The 14,522-nt window shown below is 32.4% G+C and overlaps 2 protein-coding genes across 5 annotated transcripts; both read right to left on the reverse strand.

Moving 5' to 3' along the window:
• Positions 1 to 537: 537 nt before the first annotated feature.
• On the reverse strand, positions 538 to 7,833 carry LOC100635907 (uncharacterized). 3 transcript variants are annotated; one of them, XM_019999039.1, is made up of 24 exons: positions 7,605 to 7,833; positions 7,429 to 7,553; positions 6,904 to 7,066; positions 6,631 to 6,855; positions 5,943 to 6,587; positions 5,521 to 5,868; positions 5,199 to 5,479; positions 5,066 to 5,148; positions 4,892 to 5,023; positions 4,780 to 4,836; positions 4,627 to 4,726; positions 4,306 to 4,577; positions 4,214 to 4,260; positions 3,857 to 3,995; positions 3,306 to 3,409; positions 3,155 to 3,257; positions 2,947 to 3,103; positions 2,789 to 2,897; positions 2,669 to 2,735; positions 2,528 to 2,616; positions 1,136 to 1,304; positions 969 to 1,076; positions 861 to 921; positions 538 to 820 (listed from the first exon to the last, which is right to left on the reverse strand). In XM_019999039.1, exons 1-24 carry the CDS (start codon positions 7,706 to 7,708, stop codon positions 675 to 677), a joined length of 3,834 nt encoding a protein of 1,277 aa, XP_019854598.1. In that variant the 5' UTR covers positions 7,709 to 7,833; the 3' UTR covers positions 538 to 674. The 3 variants fall into 3 exon arrangements, with proteins under 3 accessions (XP_019854598.1, XP_003388131.2, XP_019854597.1); XM_003388083.3 differs by having other exon boundaries at positions 538 to 811; positions 4,214 to 4,263; positions 7,605 to 7,832; XM_019999038.1 differs by having other exon boundaries at positions 4,214 to 4,263; positions 7,605 to 7,832.
• Positions 7,834 to 10,127: 2,294 nt separating this feature from the next.
• Positions 10,128 to 14,514, reverse strand: LOC100636036 (exonuclease 3'-5' domain-containing protein 2-like). 2 transcript variants are annotated; one of them, XM_003388084.3, is made up of 7 exons: positions 14,442 to 14,514; positions 14,037 to 14,385; positions 11,543 to 11,659; positions 11,029 to 11,492; positions 10,807 to 10,972; positions 10,407 to 10,739; positions 10,128 to 10,346 (listed from the first exon to the last, which is right to left on the reverse strand). In XM_003388084.3, exons 1-7 carry the CDS (start codon positions 14,491 to 14,493, stop codon positions 10,181 to 10,183), a joined length of 1,647 nt encoding a protein of 548 aa, XP_003388132.1. In that variant the 5' UTR covers positions 14,494 to 14,514; the 3' UTR covers positions 10,128 to 10,180. The 2 variants fall into 2 exon arrangements, with proteins under 2 accessions (XP_003388132.1, XP_019854582.1); XM_019999023.1 differs by having other exon boundaries at positions 14,430 to 14,511.
• Between the last annotated feature and the right edge of the window lie 8 nt (positions 14,515 to 14,522).

Raw genomic sequence — 14,522 nt, forward strand, 5'->3', positions numbered from 1 at the left:
CTTTGTTTAAAACTACTCTTAGATGGTAACTTCAGAGGTAACCAACTATATACCCATGGGTTGTTCTACTACTTATTTTTTGCAGTGATACAGATGTGATAAATTCTAGTGATTACTTTGTTGTGGGGGATGAAAAAGCCAGTGACAAATTCATTGAATTAGCCTTGCATAAATAATTATATCACATGCCTGACTATTTGATCATACTTTATTGTAAACAAAATAGTTTCACAAGTGGACATACTTTGGTTAGCAGGTGATAATTATCTTGCAATAATTTATGATGGACATGGTAAGTGGTAAAGAATGATAAAATTTGTGCAAACGTGATGAAATTTGTGTATTTAATTGTTAGTAGATTTATATTGGGTAACAAAATAAACTTTTTAAAAAGAAATTTTAAGTTAGAGCAATTTTTATGGTTGTTGTTTATTGTAAATGTAAGCACACTAACAATTGATTATTATCAGATCAATATTGTGTAGAAAACATTATAAACTAAAATAGATTTTGGAAAAATTTAATTAAAGTACATGATTTTTATAGTCAAGTATCTCTGTTGATTCATGTCAATGATGTCACCATGTGTTACATCAATTTTCAAACACTAAACATGATTGCAGCACAACTAATATAATTAGTAGTTTAAAAATAATGAATAATAATACACAAGTTTAAGAATCAGTCACTGTAAGGTAGTCATCATCAATTTCATTGGCAATGATAAAAGACTCATCTTTCATTCCACTTTCATTCAATATCTGATCAAGTCTGGCTTTATTCAAAGTATCAGAAGAATCCTTTGATGTGCCTATTATTACTGGTACTCTTTTCAAACAAAAAAACAATTGACGACTAACCATTTTCACAATGTTTTGGTAAATATTGATCAGCCTTAATAGCGACAGAAACACTTGTTTGCTATTTAATAAGATAATTAAATGAACATGAATTGTTTATATACAAACTTGAAATGAAAATGGACGTAGAAGATTTGAAGCTCTTAGCGACAAGCTGCCAATTATTTCAGAATTTGCTTTCTTGTCATTCCACCATTTAGAATATGCTGCCCTCACCTGTACATACACAAGTAATAATAAAAGATACCCATCAGTATCATTAATAATTAACATACGTGTTTAGAGAGAGGTACGTAAAGTACAAATATAACAATTCCTTGACCAGCAATCAATACAGTCATGATGTAAGCAATAAAGAGAAGCTCTTCTCTAAAGAAAAGAACACTACCAAGCCATGCTATTCCCATCACACAAGTTAGAGACATAGAACATTTTATCCAATACCTAAAATGATAATTATAAATGATGTGCAATCCATTATGCTGTTGTCCCCAACCTATAACATGTGACCACAAACCAATTACAAATAATCAAGTTATAATCATACTATAAACAAATATCATATTGATGTATTATTAACTAATTACATTTTTCCAACTGAAAGACATCCAAATTACATCAAAACAAAACACATAATGCACACAAAACAGTATACCCTAATTCATGCATGGCAAAACAGAATTCAAAGAAAGCAATCGTTGCATGGAGTACACAAGCCAATAATATAACTGGATACCAGACTAGGTTGATTGGATAAAATTAGACCTGGGGTCAATTACAAAACCTCACAATTACACATTCAATTACATTCCTTTTGTAAAAGTAGGCTCAATTAGAATTACAATCATACCATGTTAAAGTAATTTTAAATAAAAATACTATTTTGATATGTTTTGGCACCATAAAAGTAATAACATATTGTCATCAGGGTTTCCCACAAAGCATAGCGTATAACGGGAAATTTAAGAGGGAATTAAATTTGGTGAATTTGGCATTTTGATAGCCATTCACCAAAATAAAATCTGCCATTTTGAGCCATTCGCCAAAATAAAATCTGCCATTTTGAGCCATTATACGCATGCTCAATGGCATGTGGCTACAAATTTGCCAAATTAAAATTCACCAATCACAAAAATTTAGCAATTCGCCAAATTTTAGTTCCTCCAAAATTTCCCATTATACGGTACTACATTAGCTAAACAGCACACATCATGAGCTAACAGGCATAGTTCTAGTTCATGGCTTTTGGAGTAGCTTTAAAATATATAAAATTTCAATTTTGATCAGAATTAGCTCAAACTAGATATACAACGTCAGAAAATGTATATACTTTAGAAAAAATTATAAAAATAGAAAATTCTTTTCTAACCAATTGAATTTTGACAAAATTTGGGCCAAGACCATGGTCTTGGGCCAGGTTTTTGAGCAACTTTAAAAATTTATTAACAATCTAATTATGACCAGAATTTGTTTAAACTAAATACACATCATCAGAGCATGTATATGTATCAGAAAAATTATAAAATGGAAAATTCTTTCCTAGCTATCTTTGACAAAAGGAAGCATTGTGCTACCAAGTAAAGGGATAAAATAACTTGCCACCACAAGTAATATTAATAAACTAAAGAAAAATTCTGGCATTCAAAACCAAAGCATATGTAACATACTTTATATCATTATAAAATGATTGGTTTGGTTGAGCTTTTTTATGTCTTTTCATTATTACAATTGCCATTATGAAGAAGCCAATATTAATCTATAATAAGTTTAATCATAAAACAGATTAAAGACAATATTTTATATTTTACCAAAATTATCAAAATGACTGGAGCAATGAAAGACCATATGAACCCAGTCTCATAACTCAACCAGCAACTATAAATGACACAAACAAGAATTACATCCAGTAAATGAAAACTATTACTTACGCAACCAGTTCATCATTATTGTAAAGCAAGTAATGATTAGATTGATTATTACCAGTATCAACTAGATATCCAATAGGAACAACTAACATCATATAAATAGCTGGAACACCTAACAAACACACACAAAAACTATTAACTACTACAATGCCAATGCTTACTGTAACAGACAAGCGTAAAAGCTACTGCATAATGCCTTGTGCGAGTAGTAAACACTTTAACCAATGCTATGTATAAAATGGCTCCTTCCATTAACATCCACATGAACGTAACTAAAAACATGTATTGCATTACAGTAGCGATGATTGAGCAGGCAACCTGTAGTGGATAATATGCACATATAATGTATTTATTTATGAAATAAAGTACTTTGTTTTCAATTCTTTGAACTCCAAATAAAAACGTCAGTTGCGCTATAAACAAGTTGATACACAGCATTATGTGTATATAGTTCCTAATGCTCCAGAGTTTTCTGTAATGATAGCATAAAATCAATAAAATAATTACACTTCTTAATTACCTCATACAGGAATAACACAATATTGTCAGTAACATACACACTAAGGAGATAGTTACAAACACTTGTCCAATAGTTGTCAAAATAACCAAATTACTGCCATTAACCTATGATTGAACATTAGGCCACTTTAATAAGATTCATAGTTTTCTGTTTTCTGCCCACACAGTGCTACATTGCTATTATTTATTGCACTTTTGCATTAATTATCCATACAATTTATACAATGATAATGAGTTATACATTGCATTGATTACCGTATAGTGGGATTTATTGACAAAGGTTTTATTTTGACGAGTTGACGATTTAAAATAAAACGTCAAATTTAATAACCGTCAAAAATTTTGTACTTTGTGCCACGTGTATGCAAAGGGCACTATTCGTCAAATTAAAACTCGCCAACCGGGGAAATTTACTGTTTTCATCAAATTTTTTACTCGTCAATAAATCCCGCTATATGGTATTACCCTGCCCGGCCACCTGTTCACAAAACAAACGATGAATCTAATTGCAATGGCCTCATATATTTATCAATTATAAAAGCTGTTACTTACTGAAGATGATGAGTCTGGACTAAGTAGAATAGCAAAATGTGTTAAATGGTCACAGTTACATTCCAATATAGAACCGTCTTTATTAGAAGTATTACATCCATTTGTGTCCCATTCACCAGTCACCGAAGAATTATCTGAACTGAAAACAAGCATTATGTTCATCATGCTATTGATAATGTATACAATAATGGTACTTTTAATGGTCCAGACTTAATTAACAAGTTTAGTTTAATTGAATATGTGTCGTAATTTATTCACAACAGCGACAACGCATCAAAGCTCAAAATTAATTTTAAAGCCAATGTTTTCAAAAATTATGTTACTAAGTACGTGTACATGTAAATAGGCAAAACTCACGAATTTCTAATTTTCCAATACGCACATATAAGGTTACGAATTTCCACCTGCTAAGATTTAGTTAAAAAATTTCAAAAACAATATCAAATTACTGGTGATGATGAGAGATTGAAAGTAATATTAACAGACTCCGATAAATTTACAAAGTTACATCCTTTACAATCAGTTGTAGCAGATACAACATCAGAAATCAATTGTAGTGAAGAGCTATTTGGTTCAAGTACTGATGACAAGTCCTGAAGAATGTATGATGCTACTCTAACAGGCAAAGTACTAAATATCTCGGGTGGTAAAGTAATAGAATTTCCATCAAAAGATATTCCTACAACTCTATCAGCTTTGATAATTTTTCGACTTTTCATTTCTATTTTAAGATATACTATATAACAATGTACCTTTTAAATGTAACATACTTATAGTTTCAGAGAGGATAACACTATTATTGGAATCTAATTTCAGTGCTAGTTCATCAAGTATTAGCAACAAACGAGTACCAGCAATTCTCCTCTGCTCCTATATTGATACATACATGTAGTTTGTTATTGCTACTGAGTAATGCTACAAACCTTATTATTTGAAATGTTCTTCATTCTAATTATTGATTCAGATATACCAATTACTTGCTACAAAAAGTATTAACAAGAATTAATAATCAGTAACACATGCACACAGATGTACCTCTGTGTGCTCTTCAGTCACATTTTCCACTGATGTTACTATCATGTTAAGTAAAACTACTGCCTCCCTACTTGAAAAAGCCTCTCTTGTTTCATTCAAAATACTCAGGGCCAAGTTAGGGTCTTGTTTAATCTAAGATCAATCAGCATTAACATCAATTGGAACGATACTAACCTCCTGTGAAATCCTGTTAAAATCTTCACTAGTGTGACATATGATTTCTTCCCACACTCCATCTCTATTGCAAAATCTATTGGCTGATAGGACATATAAATCAGTTTCAATACAATTACACATTGAGCATTACCATTAATTATTCCATTATGACAAAAGCCACTGACATTTTGATTGGCAGAAGTTTTAGGCCATGTTCCATTACTTTCACAGAATAAAGGCAGTGGAGTTGAAGATGGTAAAATGCCACTAAGAGAGCTAGTTGGCTGAATAACAGAGCGTTGAATCAACATTCTAACAAATCGTGATGCAGATGCATTTCCTTCATTCATTAGAAAAAATGCACTACTATTATCACTACTACTACTACATCCTGGATGCATTATGTTACCATTGGCATGATCCCAAAGTGGCCTGCATTAACTATAAAATGATAAGAATTTAATAACACTTACTCATTGAATCTTTGTTTAGACAAGACACTAAATTGACCAAGACTCCAAATATCAGCTCCAACAGTGTAGTTATCTTGTTCCCACATCAAATAGAAGCTATCAACATTTTTGGAAATGCAAAAAGACAATTCAGTTTTATGCGTAGAATTCGGTGAATAAATTGGCACATGATACAATGTAGTAGTATTAAAATCAGTCCAGTATTTGTTACCAACTGGTGCATAATAAGCTAATGGAGCCTCATATTGATCAGTGCTAAGTGAGAGGAGGATGGTATTGGGAAATGAATCAGTAATAGGAAGTGGTTGAGTGAAGTTGTGTAGCTGAAATAAGAAGCTAATATGTATCCTAAAAAATCAATTTAGCACATTATACAATGTAGCACATCACAGTTTACATGCAGGTGCTTTAGTACAACTTACAAAGTCTCATCATTCGCATCACATAGGACATTTGAAGAAAATACACTTGGCAGAGTAACAATTTCAACAAGGTTTACATCAAACAATGGAGACGTAGCTGTTCTATTGGCTTCACCTTGACCATCACTAAAGAATAAACACTTCCCATTTCTGTTATCACATTCAATTGAATCATCCGACTCCCTTCCATTATAAAAGATCCAACCAGATGGATTGTTAAATGTTTCATTATAAATTACACGAGACTGCCCAAGGTATTCTATACTTACAGCGACATCATCCAATGCCCATATGTCACAATAAAGTGACTGAGCAGTAAAGTATTGCTTCCAAATAAATGATATACTTTCTCCTTTTGTTACATTTAATGTTAAGCTATAAAAATGTGGGCCTTCCTTCTTTGACACAGTACAGGAAATATTTTGACCATCATACTCCAGCATGCATGCATCTGGGAAAATGCATTTTGATATTTTAAGATGGCTTGAGCTCATGCCATTGCAACTGTCAGTATAAAAGTGCAATGACGTAAGTGTATTCATACTGTTTTTTGAAAGTAATATCCCTTCATCAGCTGAATCCAGTGCTTGACAAACACAATCACAATGACAAGGATACCGAAGAGTCAGTAAAAATGAAAGAGTGCTGATAAAAGTATAATTAATTTCAAAAAATTGTATAAACTCACAGTAATATGTTGTCATTATCGATTTGGCAGTCAAGAACATTTATTGGGCAAATAATATCAGGAGATATTTGACTAGCAAAAAGAAGACTAGAGTCATTATCACAGCTAGATGAATCAATGATAAACAAATTTGTCGTTGTACTCAAAGCAAGAATTTGTGTCTCAATAATCACTGGTTCATCTGTATTGGTGGCAGATACATGATTACAAAAGAGGAAGCTGGTACTAAAAATAATATAGCCTGTGTTAATTATTATAATAGTAACAACAAACCTGACATTCATTTCATTATTGTTGAGATAAAGATAAACACGATCATCCATAACTATGTTGCATCTCTCAGCAGTTTGGGCTGGCATTTCAAGCCTATACTGCACTTGACTGACATTATCAACTGGTAAACTGATGTTTTGTCTTTTTCCATCATTGCAATAGCCTATATATAATATACATACAATCACTGAAGTGAAGTGAGAAATTATCGATTTTAGGCCAGCGTAGGTACACTGATGTATTTGTAATGCTACCAGGCTACCTAATGGCAAAATATGGCAAGCCACTGAAGTGTCCATGTAAAGCTTTATGCTCTCTTGACTTGGCAATTAAAGGCAAAACATACATGTAACTATACATTAGTGTGTAAAGGAAAAAATTATTAAAATTGCTAATTTTAAAAAAGCCAAACTAGATCCCTCTAAATGACTGTAGGTTGGGGAATGGTCTGGCTTAGCAAGACTAGATCTTTCCGTTCCAAATGTCTAAGATAACACTGACTAATAATAAGGTCTAGCCACTAACCATTGTCACTATATGCTAAATACCAAGGATTAAAATCAGAGCTTTGATTAATTTTGTATCTGACAGACAACTTGAAAGTATGAGCAATGCAACAGTTACTGCATCTCACTTGAAAAGAGGCGGTCCTATATCACAAAATTTTATCATACATGTAAGTTCAATGAAAAGACACTTACAAAAAACTTTGCCTTTGGGAATGACTAGATCCAGTTGCACAGAGCAACAAAAACGCTAATATTACAATTAAGAGGCTGTAATTTACAACGAGTGCTGACTTCATTTCTGTCTTCCTGTAGTCTCCCTCGCTAGCAGAAGCGAGGCTAATTCTCCCCGAGTGCCGAGATGTGTTTTTCTAGGTTTTCTTGGCATAGATGATAACACTCAAACAGCAATTTTGTCATACCATTCATACCAATCAGAGGCGTGCCCAGCAAAATTGCAAACTTTAAAGGCTTCCATACACTAGGCAACATGTTGCTATACTTTTGTGGTTACTTTGATCTTGTAAGCAACATGTTGCCAGAAATAGAACAGCCTTCTATTTCTGGCAACAGTTCCTTACAAGATGTAATCACAAATGTTGCAAGCAACATGTTGCCTAGTGTATGGGGCTGCTATATCCATCGCTAACATTCCACATGATTCCAGCAACAGAACAACAAGCAGGCTGGGGAGCATTCCTTGATCATATATATAATACCGTCTATCTGAAATTTTTACTGTGATTTTAATTTTACTGCATTAGAATTTCGCAAAAAAATTAGACTTACCCATATAATTACATGCTATATTCAATAATACATAACACAGTATTATTTAGTAAAAATTAAATCACAGCACAAGTTTAAAACTCAAAAATTTGTACCACACTAATTTCCTGATCTACAGTATATAGGAAACTGAAAGAAAGCAGGATATTGGATTAAATTTTGGGTAAACACACTCTTCTTAATTGTATTACATTAATTTTATTTACATGTAGATCTATCTACGTGTACATAGATCTAGTTACAATTAAATAACCTATCGGCATACACCCACACTTTTTATATGGGTTTGGTGGAAATACTTGAATTCCCAGCTTTTATCAGAACAGGAATCCATGAGGTAGTGGTGTTGATCGATTAATGAAGGGTCGTGATGAGACTCTTACCTTCACATGGTCTCAGTAAGCTTCGCCATTTGCAGTCAGACAAGTATTACTAGCTAATTCTATTTTACAAACTTTTGTCCTGTTAAATTTAATTAAATTATAATTAACATGTATGCCTTTCACCATAATTGTTTATTAAGGTTATTTCATTATGGTAGCTACTCCCAATAATGACATTAAAATGTTTACTAGTTCATAGAAAAGATATGGGTTTTTGAGTCCTACGCCACCAATAAATTTTTAAAGGGATGATTATCATTTTAGGGACAATTCTTCTGTTTTTGTATTCATATTGAAATAATGACACTTATTATAGTGATGGGCTGATGGCCATGAATTAGAATTAATGTTAAAAATAGCATTTTGTAGAACTAGAAATCTTTCCACCAGCCAGATCATTACTCCTATACTTACTATAGATGGGGTACTATTATATCAAAATGCTGTCATTAATTTAAGATATCACCTTTTTACTGTGGTCATTGCCTCCAAAATGCTATATAACCATTTTACTACATACATCTCTTTAATTAGAAATGCTTATAGTCAGTTTTCTCTCACAGGATTTTGGCATAGTGCTCATGTAGGTTATTGTCAGTGGATTTTAAAGTTGCTCCAAACTTTGACAAAATAATGTCTACTATACAGGAAATTTTTCAAAAATTGCTAGGAGAGAATTTTCCATTTTTATAATTTTCTTAATACACACATGGCATGCATATGTTTTTTACTTTATAAAATTTTGAGCTGACTCCAATCAAAATACAAGTTTTTTAAATACTCAAAGTCATGCAAAAATTCCTGTATAAAAATACTATATAATAGTACAGTGTCTTTGACCAAATTTCGTCAAAAATGACTAGGAGAATATTCTGTATTTTATAATATTTTCTGATAAATATACATGTACTTGTGATATGTAACAAGTTCGAGCTGATTCCAATCAAAATTGGATTTTTTTTACAGATTTTTAAGGTTACTAAAAATCAGACAAAAGTCCTTGTACATAGTACCCAAATTTTTCCAAAAATAACTACGAGAGAATTCTTTATTTTATAATACTGTATAGTGGATTTTTTGTAGGCTTCACATTTTGTGGTTTGTTCAGCTAGTGGGACAATTTGTGGCTTCAATTTTCGTGGTTGACTTGACAGTTTACATGGCTTTAGACAATTACACTAGAACTGTTACAGGAAACAATGTCGACACTATAGGCACTTTATATGGCAATGTTTTAAGGCTTGGAATATTACAAAATGTTCTCATCCGTTTAAGGTGGCTACAGTGCAGTGGTACGTTACCTATCACACAACTTACAGTAAGATCAATTCTACCAGCTGCTCTGTTCTCCAAATGCATGTCTCACTGACTTGCCTGTCATTTCAATCATGTGATCAACATGCTCTTGACATCACACTGTAAGAGAAGAGAGAGGGAAAAAGAGGGAAAAGAAGGACAGAGAAAGAGACTGCAGGCTTAATACATGAATGCATCTAAAGCGCTATAATAGCTCTAGTCTGAGAGCAACCCCTTATTACTCAGAATCTTATAATATTCCAATTTTAGCAATTTATCATAAAAATCTAACAAATTCTGTGGCTATTGTGGATTGTGATAAACACTCCAAAGTTTTGGCAGATATTGTGGCTGCATTGAGTCTAGAAAATGTTGACGCCATCTTTGTTGAAACTCTACCAAGTCTTCTCTTTCCTTTACTGCCTTTACTACCAGCTCACCATGTGAAACATAATTGGGATTGTGCAATCTAGTTTATACAAAAAACAAATATTATGAACATGCAATATGTAGATATGGTATCATTAACCTTGTTTCTATTTTCAGAAGCTCCTCTATCATATCATCAGTCACTTCATCTTTTTCACAGTTAAAATGTTTAGCTAAAGTTTCTGTTATATCTTCTCTCCTCTTCTTTGGTAACGTTTCTTTGTGTCCTTTTAAAGCACGGGCTAAACTTCGGAGTTTAACTTTTTCTGGGTCTTCGTGAAACTTCTGAGTACTAGCTTCCAGTGGTGCTGAATATTCTAATGCTATTTGTTGTTTTATTATGCTGTCATGATGAGTCGATAACTGATGGCAGGTCACACACAAGAGAAGAACATCATGTGACAGATGCTCCTTCATCTTAGGAGGAAAAAATCTAAAAAAAAATAAAAAAAACAAAACCTTAATGACTCCCAAAGTCACTGTGTTGGCCATTATTTTACTTTCTGTATTCATGAGGCACTACATTTTTCCTGATGTAGCTGTCCTTTCTTCCACAAACCACACAAATATTTTCTTTCTCTGTCAAGTAGTATTCTCTGTCTTTCTTTGGCTTCCCTGATGGCTCAAACAACAATTGCAATACAGGAGGATCTTCACTCACAAGTACTATTATAATATAAATTAACTGTATGGTTTAGACTGTGATGTAATGATAACATTACCTCCAAGCTCTTTACTGAGATACCATTCAACTTTCCTTTTATCAACAGTAGATAGTAGTGTTCCATCAGGAGCTATTAGCTGGCAATTGTAATAAAGTGGGCTCTGCCTTATACTGTAAGCAGCTGTACGACCACTGGCTTGTGGCTTCTGAGGTTGGGAATTATTCCTAATGTTATAATTGACATCAATGATGCCTTGACACAATGAGAATACACAAGATTTCTCCTCTTCACTGATTGTGTCACTCTTCATTGTCTGGCATGAATCACTTTTTGTTCTCCTTTTCTTATGCTCTGCTAGTTTGCTAAGTATAATCAATCCAGCAATAGCATCTCTAGCAGCATATAGAATCTGATCATCACTGAGGACATCACGTTCCCAATTGCTACAAGTTATTTCTTTCGATTTAGTTAAGACACTATCAGTCAGTTGTTCTAACAATCCTCCTAAGCCATTATTTCGCCTACAAATACATATTAATAATAATGTTTGAAGTTTTGCTCATACATGTACCTTATACCACATCTAAAAGCAACGTTCCTTAAATCAATGCAACTAACAGTGAGAGTCCCAGACCATTCACAGAGTCTAGTCACATCATTCATAATTCCAACTCCAAATTTAAAAGAACTATAAAAAGAAATTAATTTATTTGTAATTAATTCAGTTTTAAAATGGTCATAAATTAAAAAAACTAATTTGTCCAAATCCACTCAAACTTTCTACATAGCCAAAAGGCAACAATATGTATCAGAAAATGTAATAAAAATTTGGTGGGATTTCGGAGTCATTTTTGAAAAAACCATAGGTTATAGCCTTAGTTTTTTTTTCAAAATTTGCTACTTTTTAAAAATTGGTCATAACTCTAGAATTTGAGCTTGGAATTGGCTCAAACTTTCTACATAGCATAAGGACATCAATATGCATCAGAAAATGTAATAAAAATTTGGCATGATTTTTGAGCCATTTTTGAAAAAAAAACCATGGCCTTGGGTATTTTTAGAATTTTGAAATTTTCTTAAAATGGCCATTACTCAAAAAATTGAAGTTGAAATTACCTTAAACTTTCTACACAGCATAAGGACATCAATATGTATCAGAAAATGTAAAAAAAATTTGGGATCATTTTGGAGCCATTTTTTGGTACAAATCATGGGCATATAGCCTTGGGTATTTTTAAAATTTTGGCATTTTCTTAAAATGGCCGTAACTTAAAAAATTCAAGTTGGAATCACCTCAAACTTGCTACACAGCATAAGGACATTAATATGTATCAGAAAATGTAATAAAAATTTGGGGTGATTTCGGAGCCATTTTTTGGGAAAAACCATGGGCTATAGCCTTGGGTAATTTTCAGAATTTTGGCATTTTCTTAAAATGGCCGCAACTTAAAAAATTCAAGTCGGAATCACTTCAAACTTTCTACACAGCATAAGGACATCAATATGTATCAGAAAATGTAATAAAAATTTGGGGTCATTTTGGAGCCATTTTTTTGGTACAAACCATGGGCGTATAGCCTTGGGTATTTTTAGAATTTTGGCATTTTCTTAAAATGGCGATAAATTAAAAAATTCAAGTTGGAATCACCTCAAACTTGCTACACAGTATTAGGAGTTCAATATGTATCAGAAAATGTAATAAAAATTTGGGGTGATGTCGGAGTCATTTTTTGAAAAAAAACCATGGGCTATAGCCTTGGGTATTTTTCAGAATTTTGGCATTTTCTTAAAATGGCCGTAACTTAAAAAATTTAAGTCGGAATCACCTCAAACTTGCTACACAGCATAAGGACATCAATATGCATCAGAAAATGTAATAAAAATTTGGGGTGATTTCGGAGCCATTTTTTAGAAAAAACCATGGGCTATATATAACCTTGGTTATTTTTCAGAATTTTGACGTTTTCTTAAAATGGCAGCAACTTGAAAAATTGAAGTCGGAATCACTTCAAACCTGCTACACAGCATAAGGACATCATTATGTATCAGAAAATGTTATAAAAGTTTGGGGTCATTTTGGAGCCATTTTTTGGCAAAAACCACGTGTTATAGCCTTGGATAATTTTCAGAATTTTGGCATTTTCTTAAAATGGCTGTAACTTTCAAGGGCTATAATTATAGCCTTTGCTTTTTTGGCTCAATTTAAAAAGTACTCATAACTAAAAAATTTTTTGTCGGAATTGGCTCAAACTTTCTATATAGTATAACAACACAAATCAAGTATAAAAATGTAATCAATAATTTGGGTGATTTGGACCCATTTTTGAAAAAAACCATATAGCCTTTGCTTTAAAAAAAAATTAGCTCAATTTAATAAGTGCTCATACATGTATTGTAACTCAAACATTCCTCGTCAGAATTGGCTCAAACTTTCTACAAAGCATAAGGACATCAATTAGTATCAGAAAATGTAATAAATAATTTTAGATGATCTTAGATCCATTTTTAGAAAAATTGTAGTTTACATAGTCTTTCCTTTTTATCAAAGTTTGGCTTGTTTTTAAAATGGTAATAACTCAAAAAGTATCTGTTGAAATCAACTAAAACTTTGTACACAGCATAAGGACATCAATATGTATTAGGAAAAATAATAAAATTTTGAGTGATTTTTGAGCCATTTTTGAAAAAACCATGAAATAACCTTTGCTTTTAAAAATTGGCTGAATTAAAAAGTGCTCATAACTTCAAAATTTCTTGTCAGAATGCGCTCTTTCTACATAGTATAGGACACTAATATGTATAGGAAAATTTAATAAAATTTTGAATGAGTTTGGACCCATTTTTTGAAAAAAAAACAATGGGCTATAGCTTTTGCTTTATTCTAAAATAATATTTGCTAATTTTAAAATGATCATAGCTTGAAAAATATTTGTCGGAAACAGTTCAAAATTTCTACATAGTATAAGGGGAGCAATATGTATCAGAAAATGTAATAAAAATTTGAGGGTAATTTTGGAGCCATTAAAAAAATAACATGTACAATTGTACATAACTTAATTACATACCTTTTATCAGTCAATATCTTCTGTAAACTTTCTGTTAACCTTCCAATTTTAGACAATCGGACTAAAGCACATTCCTTATTAGGAAATGCTAACTGGAGTAATGCCACAGGATAATAAGAGCTCTCATTATTCCTTTGATTATCACTGACCCATTCACAATCAAACCCAATAAAAGTGGTGGTATCTTGCAATCTCTTAAAGTAAGCCTCACATTGTTCTGCTGTATCTATGACTGACACTTTGTAGTCACTAATGTCAAGCACAGGGCGAGGTACAGGGCTTGGTACAATGGCCTTAGAATTCCTACATCTCCTCCAGTACAAGGTTAATAAGGTCGCTAGTGCTAGGCCTATAGATTGCATTACATAGTGAGAGGAAGAAGTGGCTACTTACCCTCGTACTTACCTGAAGAAGATATTACAAAAGATATAAACCCAGCTCGTAGAAACCACTTCATTTTAGTGTCCAACCAGCAACAGCCACACC

This window comes from Amphimedon queenslandica, unplaced genomic scaffold (genome assembly GCF_000090795.2).
Source record: "Amphimedon queenslandica unplaced genomic scaffold, v1.1 AMPQUscaffold_13294, whole genome shotgun sequence".
Classification (NCBI taxonomy): domain Eukaryota; kingdom Metazoa; phylum Porifera; class Demospongiae; order Haplosclerida; family Niphatidae; genus Amphimedon; species Amphimedon queenslandica.